The sequence below is a fragment of the Polyodon spathula genome, chromosome 2 (assembly GCF_017654505.1).
Source record: "Polyodon spathula isolate WHYD16114869_AA chromosome 2, ASM1765450v1, whole genome shotgun sequence".
Taxonomy (NCBI): domain Eukaryota; kingdom Metazoa; phylum Chordata; class Actinopteri; order Acipenseriformes; family Polyodontidae; genus Polyodon; species Polyodon spathula.
In genome coordinates, this window is record NC_054535.1 from 67,075,998 (window position 1) to 67,101,476 (window position 25,479).

The window sequence follows — 25,479 nt, forward strand, 5'->3', positions numbered from 1 at the left end:
GTTCTAAAAAAGTAAATAATGTCTCGTAATAAAACAAGAATAAAATGTCCCGCAACAAAAAAACGAGAAATAACAACAAGCCAGAGCTATGCAGCCTGGAGGGAGGGCACAAGTCAGACGATCCCTTGGGAGGAACGACTAAGCCGCCAGCTTCATGTGGGGTACAAGGCCACAGTGGGGCGTAACAAACAACAGGTTGTATTGCACAAATTGTGTGTAATTAGTGAAAACTATTACAGCAATTATTTTAATAACATTAACACAATAAATGCAAAATATATAGCAGGTAGAGGTAGAAGTACTTATCTGAACAAGGCTTGTCTGTAAAGTCAGTATTGAAAGGAAAAATGGCAGAAATCTGTGAGCACAGTACATTTATGCCATCGAGGGTGGGCCATGACTGCTTCACAGGCTCTGCAAGCAGCTTTGATATATTTTTTTTCAGGTTTCAGGGTCTTTAGGAGGTAAATACCCATATGGTAATGGTTACATTTCGTACCTGAAAGGGAACTACTGTGTTTCATTAATGTGAAAAACTGGTGGAGAGCATGCCAAGACACATGAAAGCTGTAATTGAAAATCAGGGTTATTCCACCAAATAGTGATTTCTGAACTCTTCCTAAGTTAAAACATTACTATTGTGTTGTTTAAAAATGAATATGAACTTATTTGCTTTGCATTATTCGAGGTCTGACAACACTGCATCTTTTTTGTTATTTTGACCGGTTGTCATTTTCTGCAAATAAATGCTCTAAATGACAATATTTTTATTTGGAATTTGGAAGAAATGTTGTCAGTAGTTTATAGAATAAAACAAAAATGTTCATTTTACCCAAACACATATCTATAAATAGTAAAACCAGAGAAACTGATAATTTTGCAGTGGTCTCTTAATTTTTTCCAGAGCTGTATATATATATATATATACACACACACACACACACATATAGTGCCGAAAGAAAGTCTATACCCCCTTGAACTTTTTTCACATTTTGTTGTGTCAGTGCCTCAGAGTTTCCTGCATTTAAATTAGGATTTTTTTCCCACTTATCTACACAGCATACTCCACACTGTTAAGGGGGAAAAGTTTTTATTGAGAAAAAAATTATATATAAAAATACAAAACTGAAATATCATAATTGGATAAGTCTCCACCCCCGAGTTAATACTTGGTGGAGGCACCTTTGGCAGCAATTACAGCTGTGAGTCTGTTGGGATAGGTCTCTACTAACTTTGCACACCTAGATTATGGAATATTTGACCATTCTCCTTTACAAAACTGTTCCCAAGCTCTGTCAAGTTCCTTGGGGAGCGTTGATGGAGAAGTCATGCCACACATTTTCGACTGGACTTAGGTCAAGGCTCTGACTGGGCCACTCAAGGACATTTACCTTTTTGTTCCTTAGCCACTCCAGTGTAGCTTTGGCTGTGTGCTTTGGGTCGTTGTCATGCTGAAAGGTGAACTGCTGTCCCAGTTTCAGCTTTCTTGCAGAGGGCAGCAGGTTTTCTTCAAGGATTTCTCTGTACTTTGCTCCATTCATTTTGCCTTCTGTCCTGACAAGTGCCCCAGTCCCTGCTGATGAGAAACATCCCCATAACCTGATGCCTCCACCACCATGCTTCACAGTAGGGATGGTGTTCTTTGGGTGATGCGCTGTGTTGGATTTGCGCCAAACATAACGCTTTGCATTTAGGCCAAAAGGTTCCATTTTAGTTTCATCAGACCACAAAACTTTTTGCCACATGGCTACAGAATCTCCTGAGTGTTTTTTGCATACTTCAAATGGGATTCAAGGTGGGCTTTCTTGAGTAATGGCTTCCTTCTTGCCACCCTACCATACAGGCCAGATTTGTAGAGTGTTTTGCAAGAGCTACAGGCTTTTATGGCCAAGGCTGGTCAAAGTTGCCATTGGCCTCTTGGTAGCCTCTCTGTTCAGTCTCCTCCTTGCTCAGTCATCCAGTTTGGAGGGACGGCCTGATCTAGGCAGGGTCTTGGTGGTGCCATATACCTTCCGCTTCTTAATAAATCGTCTTGACCATGCACCAAGGGATATTCAAGGCCTTTGATATTTTTTTAAACCCATCCCCTGATCTGTGCCTTTCAACAACTTGGTACTGGAGTTCTTTTGAAAGTGCCTTGGTGCTCATAGTTGAGTCTTTGCTTTGAAATGCACTACCTAGCAGAGGGAACCTACAGGAACTGCTGAATTTACCCTGAAATCAAGTGAGTCACTTCAATTTAAAAGAGGTGGAGGCAACTTAACTTGGTGTGTGACTTTGAAGGCGACTGGTTACACCTGAGCTAACTCAGGATTGCTATTACAAGGGGGGGGTGGACACTTCTCCAACCAAGCTATTTCAGTTTTTATTTTTAATTTATTTTCTACAAATTTCTAGAATATTTTTTTCACTTGGAAGATGTGGGGTAGGATGTGTAGATAAATGAAAAAAAAATGTTTTAATGCATTTTAATTCCAGGCTATAAGGCAACAAAAGGTAAAAATTTTGAAAGGGGTGTAGACTTTCTATAGGCACTGCATACATATATATGCTTCAGTTGTTCAGATGGGCTTCCAGCATCCCATCATCCTCAAGCCGACTCCTGCCTTTTCAAACAGCCTCGGTTGGGCAATGCCTTCACGAGCACCATCTAGGAGTGGAAAGGTTTTGTGTAGTAGTTCTTTCCATGGAGTGGATGCTGTCCTCAATGTAAACACAGCACCTGTCTGTCAAGCATGGTCGTGTTTGATCTATGGGCACGCCCCCAAGCCAATTCGGACCTCTGGATCAGATCAGCGGTGGGCAAGCCTAACTGCTCAATTGGTTGCCTACCACACATTTGTGCAGGAACCAGCAACAGGGCTGTCCCTGTCACAGGCACAAATAGCAATTCATTCAGAACTGATAAAGTGCTGTTTTGTAATCTGATAACTCATCATCAAACATAAATTCAAATAGTTTTTTCAATATTTTCAAAAGTGACTTGTCATCGCGAGAGTGTCTTGAGGCACAAGAATTGGTTTAGTCAATCATTCCAGAACCACTGTCATTTTACCATTGCCTCGCTTTGTATTCTGATTTCCACGAGTCTACCTCATCGCTACAAAATGGCACGTAAACACATGGCAAAACGTTCCCCAAAAAGTTTTAAATTGTTCAAGCTCTAGAAAAAAACCTGAATCAGACACAAGTCGCCGAGCAATTTGGTGTTTCCCGCTCTGGTGAGTTGCTTCACCAGTCTGTTAAATAATTGTGTGCATGTCTTGAATATTGCACCTGTACATGTATTCACAATTAATCTAGAGCTGCTGCTGTATTTTTTAACATGTGTAGGGGTGCTGTGTTAATTTAGTTTGACAGATTATTAACATTAGTTTGTCTGTTACTTTACTATTATAGTTAATTAACATACACTTGACTATTACTTTTCTCTAATTCAGTTCATTTTATAGGTCAGCTCAGTCTTAGAGAGCACTTCGGCTAAGAAAACACTTTGTTTGCTTCCCGATGGGTGTTCTCGTAGCCGGAGACTACTGTGTATTAAAGAATAGTCACAAATTTTATTTAATGGGGTCAAAGAGAGGCTCATCCAGTTAAAGTGCTGGCGCTGAGTCATACAGCTTAGACAACGCCAGTTCGCATCGGTGCTGTGCAAAGAAGCCAGATTTTGCTGGGGGCGCTGACATTCTCAATGTGAGGGATGGAAACCGGCAGGGATTGCGTCTCCTCATCGCAAAACAGCAAACCCTACTGGCCAGACACCGAGCACATTCAGAGTGGATAAATCCCAGAGATGATCTCTTTTCCCTGGATTGGTAGCCTGCCCACCTCTGCTTTGGATTGCTCTGTGTAAAAGCGATTCTGGTTTTAGGCTTGTGAGATCGGAGGACGCTCACACGCTTGCGCTTGCTGTTTGTTGGCACACCCACTGCAGTGAGACGTCACATCCTTTTTTGTATAACCCGTATTAACCCAAATCTTGTTTAGAACAAATCCAATCTTGTTTAGTTTTGTATTATATTATATATATATATCTATATATTTATATTAATGGTGTAGAATTAATGGCAATAGAGATTGTAATTTCATAGAACTTCAATGGTTAATGTTCTGTCATATTGACTGTGGATACTGTAATTACCATTTTCATTTTCTTCATTCTGACCTGCAGTTCAGAGACTTCTGAATCATACTGACGCTTAATGTCACCTAGAGCAGCTTCAGCTTTTCTGGTTTCCTGCAAGAAACAAAATAATACAATTCATTTTATAGCACCCCTTATATTTAAATTGTTTTTTTCTCCCACAAACAAAATGAATCTAAAGCATCTGGTGTTTATGACCGAGAAACAAACCCATGACCACAATATGACAGCCATATTAGGTCACTCTTTGTCCATAGTTTCCATAATATTAAAAATATTTGGTTGCGATATACTGTGTTGTAGGGCCCTGGAATGCAGCTTCCAGATTGTTGGATGGAAGTTCTGAGGTTTCTAATTAAGTATCATAAAAAACGCTGGTGCTAAAATAAGTCGATTTTCTAGCCATTTTGCAGGGCACTTAAAAGGGAGCGATTAATACACCAGTGCAACAACATATGCGCCGGTGTGTCTAACATTAAATTACTGTACCAGTGCCACTATGGGATTACTACGGCAACGGTTATAGCTCACGCAAACGTAACTGTCAACACCACAATTATTTTTTTAGGATCTACAGCATTCAGGTCATGTTGCTAGGTAAAAACACAAAACCACTGTTCTTCTGAAAAGTTTTAATTTCTTACTTTCAATACCCTTAGTCATTCTGAATGCTTTGTAAAGTATGTGTATGGTTCAAATTAAGAAACTTAATTAATGTATTTGTACAGCTGGAAATTTAATGCAGGTGTACTGTACCGTAAGTAACACTAAGATGTTTTGTTTACTGGTTATTAGAAGGTGCACTGTTTAGTTTATTTTTTCGTTTTCCTTTTTTAGTTGAGGCAAGCACCACTGTTTAAAACTTTTCTTGTAAATTTGAATTAACACAACACATTTGTAAAAGCCAATGCAGCCGGAACTATTGTCCAAGTATGGTTTTGGAAAAAAAAAAGTTCAGTAAAGCAAAGATGATATGTTCTTTAACTTGTTTGAGTACTTGATAAGCTAAAATAAAATAGGTTAATACTCTCTGTTAATTATTACGTTCTAAATCCATTCAAGTACCATTTGTCAGTGGTTTACACTACTGGAATTTACAGCACTGTAGTAGTATTATATCTATTATATCTATATTTTGACGTATTTGAACAGTGCATTCAAATTTACTAAACCAGTTATTTAGACACTTTCTAGCAGTTTAACTAAAAACAAAAACATTGTAAAATTATTAATGGAATCAAATGTTTCAAACAAGTATTATTTCAAAACTAAACCCGTGTATCTTTCTTCATTGGTGTTGAGCATGTAGGAAAAAAATAAATTGTGAAAAATGTACTTTAAAACACAAAAAAAAGCTTTTTCTAAAATTCTCAAAAAGGAGGGTGTGGGGGTGGGCAACTTTTACGCCAGTGCGCCCTGTACAACGATTTTTACGGTAATAGAACCCTGGCACATCGGGAAGGCTACTTTAAGGTCAACTACCATGTTGCCCAATGAGCAGAGTTTTATTGCAATTAGACTGGTAAAAAGTGCTTTTATTGCTGTTTTAACTATTTCAAATATTTAATTTACAGACATATTCAGGTTTTCATTATTTTGCTTGATTCTTGTTTTTAAGGATATTCTTGTTTTAACAGATATTCTACCTTAATGTTCCGCAGTCATCTAAGAGACATCTCCCATTGACTAAGTAGCAATCTGTGAGCAACATGGAACCTGCTGTGTCATCCGCAGGTCAATATTTAATAAACTACAGTATTACAGTTTATATAAAGTAGAGGGCAATAATAACAATTACTTTATTTTTCAGGCTCTGGTGTCTGTCACAAATGCTAAAAGTCTGCAGTCCTTTTCTTCATTATGTAATTTAGATTTGTTTAAATTATTTGCCTAGAAAATTCCTAGTGTTCCAGAGATAAGACCTAGGCATACACAGTTGCTTTCATTTATGAGCAGCTGTTCCAGGTAAGGACATAAGAGATGTGTGTGTAAGTCCTTAATACTTAGTATTCTTCACTCAGTATTTTTTAATCCTACATTATCATTTGCACAGCTATAGGAAGCTTGATCTCTTTTTTTCCCCACCATCAAATTAGTGCTGTCATTGGTTCCATCTTGCTTCCACAATCTGCAATATGTATAACAAAGGCAAAGTTTGCTTATAAAATGTATTTAGAAAAACATACAGTGTGCGTGATATTGATGTAGTCATTGGCTGCTTATTTCTGGTAACTGTGTTCTTGGTTTCTCACAGCCATGCTTAAGGCTGAGGTTTGGCACGTGTTATATTAACATATCTGCCTGTTGCTGTGTGACATGAATATTCATTTATGTCAGTTCATAACTGGGATGACAAGTGTCCCAATACAAACTGCTGTGACCTGCTGCAAATTTAAACAAATGCGTTGGAAATTGTAAACGGGTTGGAAGTTGCTTGTGGGAGGTTAAACCTATTCATAATATACATTACTGGGCCTCATGCAAATGTTTATATCCTTAAGGTAGTTATTCAATCCCAGACCTCTCAACACTCGCTGTATAACAGAATGCACTTACTCATTTATTTAAAAAAAAAAAAAAACACAATTCAATCAGAAGATCATATATATTATAAAATGGCTTGGGTGAGCAGAGTACTCTGATTGGCTCAACAAGATGCTTTTAGACAAATGTGTACTGGTTGAAATCGGATCGCTTTAGCCTCATCACTAAGCATTTGTTTTCCTACACAACTAATTATTTGTTGCACTGGTTTTTGCCAAATTATTAACTGCAATAACTAATACATTCTCTTTTGCATTTATCATAACTTAAGATTGGCATTTGTAGTGGTGAAATGCATTGTAAATATTAAGAATACTAAGTAATTTTTAAATACTGCATGTGAGGGTACAATCCATTAATGTACACGCTCATATTTTCTAGCTTTTTCACTCACAGTAAGCTGCTTTATGTAAACAATAGTTAAGAACCCACATAATCTTTAGCAAATTGTTAAGCTGTTCTAAAGGGTGTTAGCTGCATTGGACACCAAAGACACTCCACCCTAAATGCAGCACTGCCCTTGGAGCCAGGCAGTTCGTGTGTACGCGTTCTGTGCAGCAGTGAGCAATTGCATCCCTGCAAGATAAGAAAAAGCCAACTCTCCAACTCCAAGCTAATTCCAATTCCAAACCAAATCAACCCTGGTAAAGTTCACATGACAAATCCTGAAGCTTTTTAAAAAATGAGCATGACTGTATCTCAGTTTAATAACACTTACTTCTTGTCTAATTTTGTTCTCAGATGCCTGTATCCGCTGGTCCATTTCCTCCTCCATTTCACGCAGCTGCATAGCTGCTTTATCCTGGGCTCTGTGTGTTCATAATTAATAAAGTTAGATTAAATCATGATGATTAATGATGGCAGATTAAAAGCCCCCAAGACATTTGCATCCCTCAGGGCACAGCATAGTGCACTAACCCATTATACCACCTAGCAAATAGCGATTGTTGATTCAAGTGACTTGACCTGCTTGGTACGTGGATTCTGATGCTGTTTGTAGTTAGATGGGATACACCCTGGATCTGCTCATCATCAGGAGTCTTGACCTCTCCAATCTCTCCATCTCAGATATCTCTCTCTCTGACCATTTCTTAATCACTGCTAATTTTAATCTTCCTGCTCATTCCCCCGCTACTGATACTGTTATTTCCTTCTGTCCCAAGAATCTGCTGAATCCTCTGAAACTCTCAGAATGTGTCTCTTCATCGCCTCTAACTGGTACTCTCCTATCTTTGTCCTTTCCAGATGTAAAAAAAGTGCTCACATCACCCCGTCTTGCTCAGCTGCACTGGCTACCTGCAAAGTTCAGGACTATTTTCAAACTCTCCTGCTCACCTACAATGCCCTTCATCACAGGTCCTAGGTACCTCCTCAACCTGCTAATCCGCTATGTCCCAGCCCACAAGCTGAGGTCCTCCAAGCAAAAGTGCACCACACTTGGAGAATGCTTGTTTAGCTTCATGGCTCAGACTCTTTGGAATTCTCTCCCAGCTTTGGTGCGCTCCCACCGTCGCTCGCTTTAAATCAAATCTCAAGAACCACCTGTTGTCTCTTGCTTCCCATGGTCTTTAAGCCTGATATCTGCTATTAGCTGCTGTGTTGTTGCTAATATTTCATGTATTATGCCACTATCATGTATTATGCACTTTCCACTGTATCTTGTATTATGCATTTCTCTGTATTTAACGTATTATGAATTTTCTTGTTGTTACTGCATCTTGTAAAGCGCTTTGAGATGGTGGTTCACTATGAAAGGCACTATATAAAATAAAGATTGATTGATTGATATTTAAGGCTTCTGTTTTTCGTTTTTTATTAATTACATTTTTCAGTGCTTATTTTTAACTATGTTCGAGTTTTATGTATATTGTTTTTTTTTTTTTTTTTTTTTTTTTTTTTTTTTTTGGGGGGGGGGGGGGGTGTATCTTAACTGTAATACAGCTTTAAATCCCGCAAACAAGCCTCCATTCCTAATTGTAATCTCGTTTTAAATCTCACAACTGGAGTCTCCAATAGAAATGTAGGAATGTGCTGCATTGTAGTTAGGGTGGGTTCAAAGTATTCAGAATGAATCAATGATTGATACAAGAAGTCAGGAAGGAGGGACATTGTTTAGCTATACACCAATTCTGTTTTTTTTTCATTTTCCATTGGTGTTTTATCAGTTAAAACCGAAAATCAGAAGCCCTAGTTATATTTCAATATTTATTTATCACAAACCTAGCATACAAATACTTCAGCAAATGCCTTTGTCAGTGTTAGTACTGATTTTGTAGAGTTTGGTATTGTATTTTTTTTTTTTTTTTTTTTTTTTTAAATGTACAGGATAGTAACATCATAAATAATGATTCACAAGACTAAATCTTAAAGCAAAACACGGGTTCCCTACATACATCTCAACTGTATGTCTGCATTAAGATTCAGGGAGAATGTTATTATTTACCTTTTCACAGCTAGTGCCAGATTCTCCATTTCTGAGTTTTGCAGCTTAATTTCTCGAATGAAGTTCATGACAACCCGCTCGTAGTGATGCACCAGTCTGGGTTCTGTTAGGTTGATGTTCTGGTGCAAGGTAGCAACTTGTTCATTTCTACAACAACAACAATAACAAAACATTACTAATAATAGCAACAGTATCAATAAGGGCTTAATGTTAAACATGATTCTAGAGAGTGGATGAAGCACAGAAGTTAGATATTTGCTTTGTACATCTAATTTGGCTAAAGGCCTAGTCTTACAGTCCAAGGGAGAAACCTTAAGAAATGAGGGCCTTCAGGCAGGTTGGCAGCACCTTATTGGAGGTACTGCAAAGGTGGTGGTCAGAAGTTAATTCAAACAAAAGATGTGTGTGATAAAGCCCTCAAATATTAGCAAAAGGCAATAAGGGCTGAATGATTAACTGGTTATGATTAAATTGCTGTGTCTCTTGAACCACATATTTTACAGAAGTGGTTCACCAAAAAAAGGAAACTCTTTTATACTTATAGAAAATTCACATTAATTAGGACTGTCACTATTTTTTTTAATCGGTTAACTTATCGTCATTAGTGGATTAATCGTTAGATTAATCTGTGCACATTTTTTATGAAGATAACGATGTTATATCGTCTGTCCTGCATAGTAATACTAAAAAATCAATAGAATCTAAAAACAATATAAGCCTGTGGCAGGAAATGGCTGAGCAGTGACGTCAGACCAGAAGGACGAACAACAACCAAGGTATCTGCAGTTTCAAAAAGACGCGGCATGCGCCGTTTTATTAAATACACAAAAATAAATGAAATATTTAAACAAAAATAAAAACACTGCTCACAGAGCAAAAATAAATAAACAAAATAAATCTCGAACACAAAAATACAAACATAAGTCAGGCTGGGCATCGCCACCATCGTCATCTATATATAAACAAATATAATACACAATACGAAAAACAAATACAAAACAACACAGGGGCGGAGGGGGAGACCCCGTTCTAAAATTAATTACTGGACAGGGCTGCTCGCCCTGCTACAAAGCCCAATAGGTATTTGGTCTTTTTAAAAGGGTTTTTATTATTATTTTTATTTTAGTAAATGTAACAAATTTTCACAGAACAATGTAAATCCATGAAAGACTTTTCTTTGGTCTTTCATGCAAACATAAGTAACACTTATGGGCTCCTTATGAACAACTTTTTTTTTACACAAATATAAAAAGAACAAAACAAAATAATAATAATAATAATAATAATAATAATAATATACACAGCTTACATATGTTACAGAATCTATCAAATGCACGGATTCCAATGAATTGCTATATTAACTCTACTGTTCAAGGACTTGTTTCCCCTTCTGTTGACAAATTACAGATATCAAGGTCGTTCTTTTTTAAGTGCCCAAGTGTACTGGTAAATTAAAGCCTATACATAATTTATTTACACTCATGCGTTCTCTGAAATAATATTGAAAAAAAAAACTTAAAATCCTGTTATACGTATTCACAGGTATGTAAGGCTAAATAAAATTTTCCAATGATTTTAGTTTATATACCCCACACTAGATTTCAGCTCTCAGTTTCAGATCTCAGTTTTAGTACCTGTACCCATTTTGTTGCACTTCTTCCTGATCCGTGGCACGCCACTCAAAGCCCACTTGATCACACTGACATAAACCAACAGAATGTTGTTTTCTTTCCGATCCAGTCCCTCAACCTGACGGTGTCTTCTGACTTTTATTTATTTATTTATTTTTTTTTTGGTTTTTTTAAACAAGAAACTGCGGTTCCTGCTCTGGTCTGCGTCTAGGAGGCGCTGGTAATCCCACGATGACACCACATGTCACAAAGACGGCTAGAGTGGGGTCATCAGACCAGAAACCCAGGAACCAGCAAATAAACAACACAGATGGAGTTTGGTGAAGCTGAGCGAATGGTCTCGCTCAGCATTTAATAGAGCACAGACAGACAGACAAACAAAAAATAAAAGGTTGCAAGACAAACAGAAACGCAGGACACGGCACTTTCGCCAAAACAAAAAGACAAACAAAATGGACTATACAGACAAAACACGGTGAGCAGATATTTTTAACTACTATTATTATTACTCTTCTTATTATTACCTCCGTCTCCAATCCCGTTCTCCACTCACCGAACACACAACCCCGAGTGAGTGAAGACATGCAGCTTTTATACAGCTGTACTGAGACTCGATTGCTAATCAATCATTCAATTGGAGTCGCGGTACAACTGCACGTGAATTAATAAAGTGCAATTCCCCGTGCTCATATATTATTACTTTTTACTTGCAAGTGAAGTGCTGTGCAATCCTCGTGCCTAAATACAAATATACATTTTAAAGACTTGTGTTACACAGACCTGTTTATATCTTGTGTACCAATGACTATACACCAACATTAATACACAACATACAACACAAAATACACACAGGGGCGGGCACTTTGCCACAATGACCATGGGTGAAATACTGCCCGGTATACTGCGGAACAGGTTATAAGGCGGTATGGTCATGACTCCCGTTTGCCTAGTATTCTCATTATAAGGCTGAACACAAATAGTACAGTCTCTTAACTGTTGCTCCAGAAATACAGCATTATAAAGGGGGAGCACTGTATTATTGTAGATAAGTAATAAATAAATTTAAAAAATGCAGGGATGCATGTTCTAATCCAAGGCTATCAATGTGGCATGACCAGGTCCTGTTGTAGGTGAGCACCCAGTGCCTGGAAAGTATGATTTCAGAGAATACTATGGAAATTAAAATGGTCAAGCCAAGAGTAGTGCCTGTTTGATTAAAAAATAAAGGGCTATTTCAGTCCCTATTGTGCATTGTTTAACTTGGACCTTTTTGAATAATTTGTTCATAGCAGTTTTTTATACCATTTTATTTATAGCATTTCTTGAAACAACACTCCCTCTCGCATTACAATATTTCTTAATGCTTGTCATTTAAGATTTAACTAAAGTGTTATATTACAGTACATAAATGTGATACATGTAGAGGGTACAAAGATTTCTGTATTTTCAGCTTCCTTGTTTATGGTGAATCGGTTATCATTTATCAGTTATTTTTTAGGGCTTATTTTGTATTAATTGTGTACCGGTAACTACACATTTTAGAAGTATTTACTAATTGGCACTTAAATTGTCTTTAAAGTTTGTGTAGAAAAAATAAATAAACCACAGGTCTACTCCATCTGGCTGCTCATATGAGTCACTGCACTTTTCTTTTTGAGAATTTCACCCCTGTATAGACATTTAGTTTCATTGGTATATCCAAATATACATAGCACAGTTTTTCCTACATAAACGTGTTTTGCTGTGTTCACATATTGTAAATAAGATGTTACTACAACCCCCCTTATTAAATACAATTTAAACATTTCTGTGATGTCACTCTTTGTCTCTTTTCAGTGGAAACACGGCTTATTTTAACAAACAATACAAATTAAAATAAACTCTAGCTCATATTTTTGAGCAATAACTAAACTTAACAGGATCCCTACTGTATCTTTAGTCAGACACCGGTTTACTGCCTTTAAATACATAAATCACAGATTCAATATACTTTGTTTAACTTCCACCACATTCCGCTCTATACACAATTCCTTACCTTCCCACAAACAGCTATTGTCTCAGAAACTTGTCCTTTTTTACCTGCCTGGCTTATTAAGTTATGAACAGGTGCATTTAATCAGTCTTCTTGGATATCTATGGCATTCTGGGAGATGTAGTTTATCATTCCTCGTTTAAACAGCAAGAACTACTTTTTTTTTCAGTAACAAAAGCAATTTCATCATCACTTTTTTAAAATTGTAAAAATAAAAGTACTTTAAAAATGTTAAAGTACCATCAACCAGTAATACCATCAAAATAATACCAAAATGAATATTAACAGTATTCATATAATAAAGATAATACACGTGTATTTAAAAATGTCAGATTTTATTATGTAAAGAGTAAGCTGTAAAAAACAACATAATGGGGCCTATATTAAAATGTAAACATTGTTCAATCAACTGTAAATACTGCCACTCTTTAATAAGCCAACTAGGGATTCCCCCAGGGGGAATTGACATTGGATAGCTGATGCTATTAGCAGCCCTCCTAAATATATTGTTAACTGAAGGCATCTAATGTATGCACATTATAGCCTGTTTTTATTCAAGTGGATTTTAAGCATAATGGGTCAATTGCAAAAAACAGTCAGAGTTAGTACACATCAAGTGTACTAAATTGCAGACTAGCTAGTACAGTTCTTTCCCAAGGATCATTGCCAGGCCCTAGCTGCAGATTAAGTTAGTCCCAATTACAACAAACAAACGAGTCGGGGATCAGATGATCCTTAGGTTTAGTACACAGCTGAGGATCAAGACTATCTCCAAACCTGAAGTGCGTGATGCTCTCACAAACCAACTTCCAGTTTGTGATAGTTCAAAGGATATATGTGATTAAGCAAATTGTTTTCAGCAATAATAAACATAACAATTAAAACATTGTATATATGTACAACATAAAAGTAATAATGCAAATAAAGTAATTGCATAGGCCTACAAATTCATTGTCATTCTATTAAAATGCATTTGTATTTTGGGATGATCTTGGGGGATAAAAATAATAAATAAATTAGCCTGAAAGTTTTTTGTAGTATATACAAAAAAGTCCTTATTCGCAGAGTTTTATTAATGTTAATCAGAGCAAGTTTCAAAGCTGTCAATTTAATTACAAATGCAAACTGAGTCATCCAGGTATATAAAGGTGTAATATTCATTGTATTCATACCAAAGAAATCATGGCTGGCGGTCATGCTCAGAGCAGAAACTTTATTTCGCGGAGTGCATAAAAAAATACCAAAATGGTAGAAGATGGTAGAAAACGCACCACGATGAAATAGCATCCAGATTTAATGCTATGTTACTGACAGGTGTACAGGATCAATATTACATTTAAAAAACGTGTGGAAAAGGCTTAAACTGGAGACCAGAAATGCTGTTGCAAAGCAATGCCAACAGCGACTGAGCGGAGTACCTGACCATCCTTTATCCCAGATATACAGCCTTATTACATCAATGATACCAAATATGTTGCATCAATAGAAGGAGCTATTGATAGTGATAGCTGTTCTTGAAAATCTGCTGCATGCCCATCGTGCAAGCACATTTCATAATCGAAGATGATGGTCACACACCATCTGATTGACATGTAGCTATGGCTTGAAGCTCGGATCCTTATATTGCCTATGAAATCAAATACGGATATGTGTGCAGTCTATGGCTCCAATAACTCCAGGTATTACAGATGTAGAATAAAACGTGGTGCAAATATCTTGTTGCTTTTCTTCATTGGGCATAACAACATAGTTTTCATGAAGTTCCTCTATCAGCTTTGAGATACTATGAACACGCAAGGACCCCATGGCATAAAACCACACTTATTAAAACCTGAAGTGTTGGGTTAACAGGATGCCTTAACCACAACCACAATCACGGAACATCTTTGCACAAATTGAATTGATGTAGATGGCAACATGGAGTAGATGTGGTATAATTATAAGTATAAAATAAAAATAAGGATACAATAAACTGTGAGACATCAGAAGTGTGATAGGAAGAAAGATTTTTAAAAGAGGAAGAGGAGGGGGGATTGCCGAGCTTTGCGTCTCCGCTTCGTGAAACAACTACGGTAACTTTTTAAAACAATATTTATATTCCTTTTTTTTTTGTAATTAAGATTTTATTGAGCACATACTAAAAAAAGAAGTTTTAATATTGCAGTATTGCTACACTACAGTGAAATGCATGAATCACATTTGATCACGTTTGAGAATTTTAATGCTAAACTACATTAAAAGAAACAATCACAATGCAATACATATAAAAAGTTTGCTCATTTGGCTGCATCGGTAACCCTGGCCGTATTGTTAGTTTTTTTTGTTTATAGTTGCACACAACCATTGCTGGTGTACCTTAATTTTTTCAACTGTGATATATTTACTTCCTTAAACATATCTACTGCTTTCACATTTTGTAAAATAACTAGTAGTAAATATTACACTTTGTGGCTAATACACAAAGGTAGCTGTGGTTGTCTTCATACAGTGTGGAAAAAGCAGGTTGTAAAAAATTCTCAAAAAAAAAAGTCTCAACATAAATGATGCTTCTGATATGAGTACATTTGTGGATAGGCTATTTGTTTTTTTCAACATATTTTGACACCTGCATGTCCCCCAAAGTGTCAAGATTACATTAAAAAACAGAGCTTGAAACATCGTCTGAGATTTTTTTGCACATGGTCTGGGAATGTTCTGATGTGGTTCTGTTTTGGTAGCAGGTTTCCTCAAGCCTATCTGTCATTCTTGGTAGAAAGGTCCCTTGTTCACCTAAAATATTATTATTAGATGATAACTCTTCTTTTGAACTTTCTGTGAAACAAAAACGGATCTGGTTGGCCGGCCTCACAGCAGCTAAAAAAATGATAGCCCTTTGTTGGCAGCCCCCCCCCCCCCCCCCACTCCCCCCACTCCCCCACTCCCTTCCCTGGCGTCAGTGGATCCTCTCTTTTCTGGATATTGTTCATATGGAACTTTCCACCGTTCGGGTCTATGGGGCTGGGGAGGGGACTGTGCGGGCATGGGGGTCGGCCACTCTATTGAATCTCAAAACCATAAACTTCCAATGAAACATTTATGCAATGGCTCGGAAATGTCCTGCATTCAGTTTGGGTGTTGACATTCCAACCCAATATGTTTAAAAGAGTGCAAGTATAATTCCCTGACCCAGATGTCTAACAAGGTTTATAATAACTTTTCAGAAAATAATTTTAATCGTGTTTTTTTATGAATAGAATGCAGTTTGATGTTACTGTTAAAGTGGCTAACGTTGAGCTGCACGGAAATCGTGAAATTAGCCCAATGTCGCAATTTTTACAATATTCTTAAGAAATAAAAATAAAGTAGTTCATAATTATTATTTGTATTTCAGACCAAAAATAAATAAATCACTTAACTGCAGACTGTGTGTACTAGTAGCCATAATACCATAAACTACTGTATCACATACAAGCTTAAATATAAAATCATATTACCGTTTTTGTAACAAGAAAATTGAAAAATGTAAATTTCTTTGCAAAACACGATGTATCCAAGGGAACTGATTTGACACAAAATGCTACATATCCATGACATCAAACCAGTCCATGAAATCACAGTCCATGTTCAGTTCTAATCACTTTCCACACTAATAGTGTCATTGGTCTCTGCCAAAGCTTGGTTATACAATCCTCTGACCTCCTCTGATGCACAAAGTTTATTTACAAGTTTCGGAACATCTCGCTTCCTTAATGGTTGTTTCCATGGGAAGTGGGGCAGGTTTGAAGTCAACCGACTTCTTCCATCGCTTCAGAATGCCATGGTAACAAAATTCACCATTAAATGCAGATTTAAATCCCAGCTTGTCACAATTCACTTCAAGATCCCAGAATCTCATCAAGCAGCTTCTTAAAGGATCCCATGGCGTCTAAGGACAAAGCAGTACTCCTTTGGCCAAAGAATGGTCTCAGTCTTCTTGAGATCCTGTTCATTTCTGACAAACACTCGATCAGCAGGCAGAAAACTTTGGCCCCTGATGAGAAATGTGTATTGAATGTTCAGGTTTTGTGAACAACAGCGACAAAATGTTCATGTTTTTGTTTTGTCCAAAGCATGAATCACTGAACAACCAGAAGCTGTCTGTCTGTTTGATTTTGCCATTTAGCTGACGATGGAGGCAGTGGTCCAAAGCTGACACATCCATATACCTTTTTATTTTGATTTTCAAGCCAGACATACAGATGAATGTCATCCTTAGTTTGGTTGCTTTCTTTTCCATGGTGAACCACAAGACCAAACAGGTACAGGTACAACTGCCTCGAGTGATAGACTCAAATTCTGCATCACGTCGAAGCACAAAGTGATGAAATTATCAACAGTATTCATCAGGTCATTAAAAGCCCTAGCTCTCCACCTGTGGAGAATGAAATCGACAGTTTTGGTTTGTCTCGCCTCATATTTTCGATCGGGTGCCCTACGGTGTGTACAGTGTATGACTGGATGTGCTGCAATATAATTTCCTTTTTTTCTTTATGCTCTTCCCTTTTTCAGGCTCCATCTGTCTTCTGGTTGAGGAGCAGCATGTTCAGCATAGTACTGGACAACACGTGACACACGGTCCTTACTGATACCTATAAAAAAAAGTTCCTAGCTAAAAAATGTTTAACTATATAAAACTTTCAGTCACATTTAAAGGGAAACTATTGGGGCTATTAAAAATATAGCGATATTTGAAAAGTCCCTGTAATTTATCTCTCACTTTAAACATCCTGACAACTTTTAACACTTAAACTTTACCACAAGGACATTTTTAGTATGGCAGATTATAGGCAGCAGATATAATAATAATAATAATAATAATAATAATAATAATAATAATAATAATAATAATAATAATAATAATAATAATAATAATAATAATAGCAGCATTATTTTTCTACCTATGTTTAATTCCCATACCAGATGCCATTGAAGGTTAAGGCTACTTCTTCTGAAGTCATATTAATTTACAGTATCTATAGATAGTACAGCTTGGTAAAAATAAACAATGCTGCCTCCAGATTTTAATGTTGCACTACATTGAATACATTTTTAGAGTTTAGCTTTTTACAGACTTTTGCTTGTTTGAAGATACCGTCAACTTTGAAGACAAAACAAACAACAACAATAGGCTACTACAGCTATTATTATTATTATTATTATTATTATTATTATTATTATTATTATTATTATTATTAAAACCTGACGTTCATGAATTCTTGAAGCAGTGGTCACACTACACTACACATCCTGTTTTACTGGTTGTTTGTTTACACATGATCTTATATTATTTCAAGAAGGGAAACTTTGATAATCAGTTAACAAATACCATTAAAAATTCATCAACACATCAGAGCACAATGATTTTTCAGAACAGGGTGAACTGCAGTGTACTAAAATAAACGTTGATAGAATTTAAAAAAATTAAAACGTTGATGTACACAAAGAGTTCAAATGATAGTGATTTTTAATCATTTAAACTATTTGTGTACCTGAATTTATTTATCACAGCATAAGGATTATGCATATCTCAAAATGGTTGACTGATGCTCAAGATCAGTATGGGTTACACATTGTATTTGTTTTGCAAAACCTACATGGTGAACATGCATCTGATGTACTAGAACTGAAAGCTGTCCTTGCAGATGCACTTTACCTACAGGCTGTTAATTACAACTCTGTTTCACAAGCTATTGTAAAGTGCTTGAATAACTTTGACGTTGATTTTGATGATGTCAGTGCATTTATCTCGATATATTTGCTGTTTAAATCTTAAAGAGAAGTTCTACAATTTTCACAGTGCCTTAATTGTAATTACTAAAATGATGCATAGCTGATTGGTCTTAACTCAACTTAGCAATAAAATGGGCAAAGACATTATTTCCATTTTTTTTTTTTTTGATTGCTTGTTTAACTGAAGATATTTTACAGATTTTTTTATTTTTTTTATTTTCAACAACCATCTATGCGCAGAACCAAGTTATGAGCTGAAAACTCTTCATCTTCAGATTTACCAAAATTGATGAGATTAAAACTGAAGACCATTATTTTCCAGGTGACTTTTAGATTTGTGAGCTCACAAAACATTCTACATTTGGTTTTACCCAAATAGACAGCTTAAAATAATAAGGTTACATCTTGTAGCTAATGTTTAATGTAATGTATTTAAAGTTGAAAAAGCTTTTCAAAAATAGAAAACACAAGTCACATTATATTAAAGTAGCATCTCTACATGTAAACTTTGAGTAGCTGTATCTGTTTTATTACTGTATACACTGTAAGTAGACTGAAACAAGTATTTAACTACTGAGAAATACATTTACAGGATTATCCTCCATTCCTTCAGAATCATTCATAAGCTGTATAAAAACAGTGAAATGTTTAAAAAAATGTAAAACTTCTAGTTGTGATTAGCAAGTAGTCCTAATTTTGTTCATCCTTTTGATAATGTCCAGATTTTCTCAATTCAATCAAAGCAAGACATAACACCTACACATTACAAGACATGTAGCATAATTTACAGCACCAGATGCAATGGTTAACAGGACTGTAGTGCAGGCAGGGCTGTGAGGAATTCCAACATTGTGGTGCATCAAAAGTTGCTTAAACTTTAAGGGGCAGAAGTCAACTCCTGCTTATGGCTGATTTCACTGAAACAACAACTAATTTTCAGCTTCATTAACAAGCCAATTAGTCACATTTGACTTTGAATTTGATGATGTCAATGCATTTATCTCTATATTTGCTGTTTAAAAAAGTAATAATCATCTGTACACATAATTTATAAAATAGTCGCCATGCCGGAGATGACTCACTGCCCCCTATAGTTCTCCCCCCGCCGCTGCAGAGGTCCACTAGGCGTCGACAAACAGAACACTTTTATATGCATTCCCACTGATACTTCTCTGAAAGTTCAGAGAAGAGGCAACGTTCTCCTGGTGGCCCCCAGATGGCCACCTATGCCAACTACTGTGAGGCGAGCCCTGGGAGATCCTGTTGCGTATGCATCTCCTCAGTCAGATAAGAGGCACAGAACCAGCTAGACTCCAACTATGGGTCTGGTCCCTGAATGGTACCATCTGTCTGTCTTAGGGCTCTCCGACATGGTAGTCAGTACAGAGTAGAATGCAAGGGCATCCTTCATGAGGGTACTATATGCCTATAAGTGGAGATATTTTCAAAATTGGTGTATGACCAGAGGTTGTGACCCCATGTATTGCCCTATAGCAACTATCCTACAGTTTCTGCAAGATATGTTAGAGGGCTGGTCCCCTCTCTACACTGAAGGTGCACCTGGAAGCTATATCTGCATGCCGTGTCCCCATTGACTCAGTTTCCTCAGGTGCTCATATTCTGGTGACCCATTTTCTAAAGAGTGTTCGCCGGCTATGTCCTCCTAGAAAAGATGTCCTCCCCGAGGAGGTCTGGATGTGGTATTGGAGGCTCTCACTAAGGCCCTGTTTCAGCCAATACATTCCATAGAGCTGAAATATCTATCTATTTGGATGATGGAAACAGGGTATCGTTGTGCACGAACCATGCTTTCCTACCTAAGGTGATTACAGCGTTTCACTTGAATCAAGCCGTGGAACTAGAGGCTTTCCGTCCCCCTCCTTTGCTTCAGGGGAGGAAATGAGATTGCCTTTCCTGCCTCAGGCTTTGAAAAACTATGTGAAACTTTTTGATACGCGAGCGCTGCGTCAGTCTGACCAGCTCTTTGTCAGTCAGACTGGGTGAAAGTCAGTACCCTGGGTCGAGACCCCTCTCGAAACACAGTTTCAACTGCACACTGCTGACACCTACCCCCTACCTGGGAGAGTGGCAGCGCTCTCGACCTACCCCCACCTGGGAGAGTAGCTGCGCACTCTACTAGAGGTGTGGCTACGTATTGGGCCCTCTTCAGAGGTGCCTCTTATTGTCTGATATTTGTACTGCGGCTAGCTGGGCTACTCTCACAGGTTCAATGCAAAAGAGAACGAGTTCTCTGTGTAGTGACTATTTATTACCTCGATGAGGCGGGACCGATGACATCACACCACGAAGGGGCCTATCAGCAGCTTTGATATAAAATGCTCCATGAATACCTGACCTGTGACACGCATATCCCAAAAGTATTGGTTGGTGGTCGTTTTTGTCTTTCTGGGAAGCAGGGATACACTGGTAACCTATTGTTTTGTGACCCGTTTTTCCATCTGCCCTTTTTGAAAATCTGGCTGTTTATGTTTTGTACTGTTATTATGAATTAGTCAGGGTGCTGTGTCTTCATTTCAGTTTATCATACATAACTATTAAACACTAATGGTGCTAAATGTGTGTGTGTGTGTGTGTGTGTGTGTGTGTATATATATATATATCTGTGTGTGTGTGTGTGTGTGTGTGTGTGTGTGTGTTTTAGAATCCAGTTACTATGTTTTTATCAGTCTTAATTTTATTTAAGACTATTATCATGTGTGATGCAATACAAAGTGTTTCAAGATTCCTACAGTATACTATGTTTTGTATTCATTTTATTATTAACTAGTCATTTAGCAGAAGGCTACTGCAGTCACTTCCAATAGGTCCTTGATTTCTAAGTCTCGTCCAAAGACGGCGCACAGCGAGGTTAAGTGGTTGAGCCGGAATTACAACAGTCCGGGAACCTCCCGGTAAGCCAGTTGTCAAAGAAATTATACAAAATATACAGTTTTTTGTTATGATTATTTTTTAACACAAAAAATTAGGTATATATATATATATATATATATATATAATATATATATATATATATATATATATATATATATAATATATATATATATAACATATTAAATATTAAAATGAGTTACCCTTTGGAAAATACTCTCTTTGCATGTTAAAATGGAAGTTAGTCAGTAATCTACTTGCCATGATTTGCATCGATTTACAAATACGAGGAATCTAAAACTCATTCACTGTTTAAAGGGCATGTTAATCCCTTGAGGTCGGCATTGTTCTTAGGAACCAATTCATAATATCAGGTTTGCAAACAATTGTTAACTTAGAAAGGACGATGGGAACAAAAACTTCCCACTGACTGATTGTTCAGTGAGCCGTGATGTTTTAAGGTTACGCAGTCTGTTACACCGTTGTAATGTAAAGAATCACCTGCTATCAATTTGTTCAGTTTATTTCATAATTGTGAATGGAAATTCTGCAAGGTTCCTCGTTCCAAGGACCTTCGTGACAGCATTTAAATAATAATAATAATAAAATAATAATAATAATAATAATAATAATAATAATAATAATAATAATGTTGTACAAAATATATGCCAATAGGGTATATTTCACCTCGGAATGAATTTAGCCTCTTCTCCAAGTCTCTGCTGAAATGCCTCCCATGCCTGTCTGAAGTTGTGACCATCATTATCGCTTTCCATCCTTCCCAGGTCGATCAGGTCTGATACTCCTTCAAATCCGTTAGCAAACTCCTCAAAGTCGATTGATCCGTCCCTGTCCACGTCCAGCTTGGCAAAAATAGACTCGATCTCAGCGGGCTGAACCTTCAACTCTAAGCAAACTGAGAAAAACTCCTCTTTTTCTATCCTCCCCGAATTATTCGCATCACAAGCGTGAAAAAGCAAGCGCAGTCTGTCCAAATCCTCTTCGTCCTCCATTAGGCAATACAAAAAAAAGTCTCGAAAATGTGCTTTATGAAAAGATCCCTTTATTTATCATTAAAAAGTGTTCTATCCTTCAAGGGGTTGATTTGTAAGAAAAAAACAAGACTGCAGATTATCAAACAGCCCCTCTAATACTCCACAGCGCGTCTGACGCTATGAAAGTCTGCAGTCACCACGTAGGAATTCGAACTGCACCGTTTGAAATTCACCTTGCATCCAGGTAAAAATGCTCTCAACTGCTTTCGGTTTAAAAATACATTTGAAGAAACACCAAAATTCCCTAAATTATTTATTGTCATAGACCTTTATACAGTGATCTATGTGACCATTCTCCCGGGTTAGATATACTTTACTGCCCCTATTCTTCAGGCGCCTTTTCAGAGGCAAAGAAGTAGACGGGCAGTTCAATTGTTTTCTAGATTTCAAAGGGGAGGAGTGTTTTTTTTTTTTTTTTTTTTTTTTGCTGACGCGATACTCACCGAGTTTTGTTCTCTTTTCATTTCCAATTTAAGATCGACTACTACTGTATGAGATATGTAGCAAACACTTTTATGGAACTAGGCTTGCATGGCTGAATCAGTTATTATTAAAATGGTTGAATATGTGACATGCTGTTACAATGAATGTAAAAATAAAGCTAAGTGGCCCTGTCTCCTTGTAAGTTTCAGTCACACTGGGCAACAGCAGAAACAGGTGTTTGGTTGGCAAGTGCTTCTGTATGAAATACTATGCAAGCTGCAGATGCTTCTCAAGGAACCACCTCAAAACATTTGAATCTGCAACTTCTGTACTAATTAGGGAATGCATCACGCATTGAAAGCTTATCACATGAATGAGCTGTACCCTGGCTGCCTATCTGGCCCTACACCCTATTGATAATGTTAAAAATGTGTTGTCTAACACATATGCTATTCAGCTTTTTAGTATAAAAAATGGCACACTATTGGCCACTGTTATATGTGGGGTCAGTGTTAGCTGCACTGGTCAACCACCTGTGCTGACTGCAGTCCCAGCCCCTCTGGGTATGTAACATACCAACTGCTTTGCTGCATTGTTTATTTGTACCTGAAAAGTATCTACCTACTCTAAGCTTTTAATGTTGCAGTTAAATGTACAGTACATAAATCCTTATCAAACATCATGGCTCCTATTAAGGCTTGGCTTAATTATTTTAGTAAGTTAATAAACACAAGCTATAGTCCCACTTTCTGCAGTCATGCCTATTTTCCTTGTGCTCCTAAATGACATTTAACTTCATACTGCATGTCCCTAAAACCATTTTTTATTATTTAGGTAACATAATTTGGGGTTATATGGAGGCATCCTGTTTCTCCACCTGTACATTACACTAAGCTTTCTACACATCTCTAGATTAGGGCTTATTCAGTCATGAGGAAACTTGATCTGGAAATACTCAATTGTTTGTTGCTAAAGTATGCCAGAATCTGGGAATATTTGAAAGTGAGTCCTTTTGTTTGTACAGAGTAGGTCATCTTACATTTTTACATGTGCATGCAGTGGATAGAGGCCATGGTAATCAATGTATTCTGTTACCAAGAGCTCTAATTCTTAAGCCATGTAGGGAATAAATTCCACTGGCATGCTTATTTTTTGTGCATTATACAGTACATTTTATAAGTATTTAAATGTGAGCGTTTTATAAGCCATTCAATTTAATTTAATAGCATAACACTTGTCTGTATTTAGTTAAATTGTACGTATGTTAAAATGATGATGAGCTGGTTAGTGATCCTCCTAAAAAAATTATTTTTCTACAAGAAATTCCCTCCTGGCCATTTTCCTGTGTGCATTTGATAGGTGGTCACAATCCACAGCACGTAACATGTGGTCTGTTCATGGCCTAATATCACCCTACTGCCAAACAGCCAAAGCCTTCCAAAGAGTTTGTTTGCATTCTGTAGATTCAGTCTGAGTTTTGCAAACACAGAAATGTTTAAATCATATTTTATTTCACAAAAAAATATGAAAAAAATGTATAATGCACACATACATATATATCATTTATAATGCTTGGGCCCCATCTATCAAAAATACATAGCAGACAAAAAATCTAATAATTCTGATACACATTATTGGGAAAATAGTGTTTTGTTCATTATACAAGAGGAGCAGCTTTTACTTTCATCATTACAACCAGGGGAGTTTATTTCTTTTAACTGATCTCAGTATATAATTAGGGCTTCTGATTTAACCCGTTGGGTATGTGAATGCAATATGATAATACAATAGCCCTGTTAGAATCTTCACTATGGACTTCCTCCATTTTGAAAATATGTTTTAATCAAACAGTAACTGCGTATGCAGACAAAACGAACATAACTTTTGGCATTTTTTTTTTTTAAATCTTTCTTTGTACACCGTGAAAATGGCTTGGCAACGGGAGCGTATTGAAAAACTAATTGACCTCTATGAGAATTATCCGTGCCTATATAATATGAAAATCAAAACATACCATGATAGAAATGTATGGAGCAAGGCAATTGAGCAAATTGCTGCTGAGATTAATATGACAGGTGAGTTTAAATAGCATGCTGGTAAATCCTAAATTCGTCTACGAGTATTTCAATAACCAGAAAAAAATTAAGCATGTTAACTTTATAGTCTTCTGACAAGTCTCCTTAGAAGGCTACTTACATTAATAAAATAATGTAATGTTGTATTCCAAATAAAATTGTTATTGTTGTTTATTTATTTTCGTAGCACCATTGTACATGTTGTTAAATATCAAAATACAAAGTACTGAATTGTTAATATAGTTACAATGAGTGCATTTGCTACTATACAGACACCAAACATGTCACGGTTCAAATATATGTAGCTATGTTAAGCGATCGTGCATTAAAAGCAAATATGAAAAACTATGTGATGCATATAAAATTGATTAAAAAAATTCTATTATACAAGTTCAGAGGATCTAGTTTTCAAGAAGTTCAGTAACTCCTCAAGTGTCGTGATCCATTTTTACAAAATGTGTGTAACATAAAAAGCGAAAGTGACACATTTTAATA

At 36.7% G+C, this 25,479-nt stretch overlaps 1 protein-coding gene across 1 annotated transcript in view; it reads right to left on the reverse strand.

Moving 5' to 3' along the window:
• Positions 1 to 22,812, reverse strand: part of LOC121299252 (ras and EF-hand domain-containing protein-like) — a 67,222-nt gene extending 44,410 nt beyond the window's left edge. Inside the window, exons 1-4 of the mRNA XM_041226920.1 lie at positions 22,119 to 22,812; positions 9,132 to 9,278; positions 7,407 to 7,497; positions 4,142 to 4,237 (exon numbers count right to left, since the gene is read on the reverse strand). Of these exons, the coding sequence (XP_041082854.1) occupies positions 4,142 to 4,237; positions 7,407 to 7,497; positions 9,132 to 9,278; positions 22,119 to 22,444 (660 nt within the window). The 5' untranslated portion in view covers positions 22,445 to 22,812. The remainder of the gene's footprint in view (positions 1 to 4,141; positions 4,238 to 7,406; positions 7,498 to 9,131; positions 9,279 to 22,118) is intronic.
• Between the last annotated feature and the right edge of the window lie 2,667 nt (positions 22,813 to 25,479).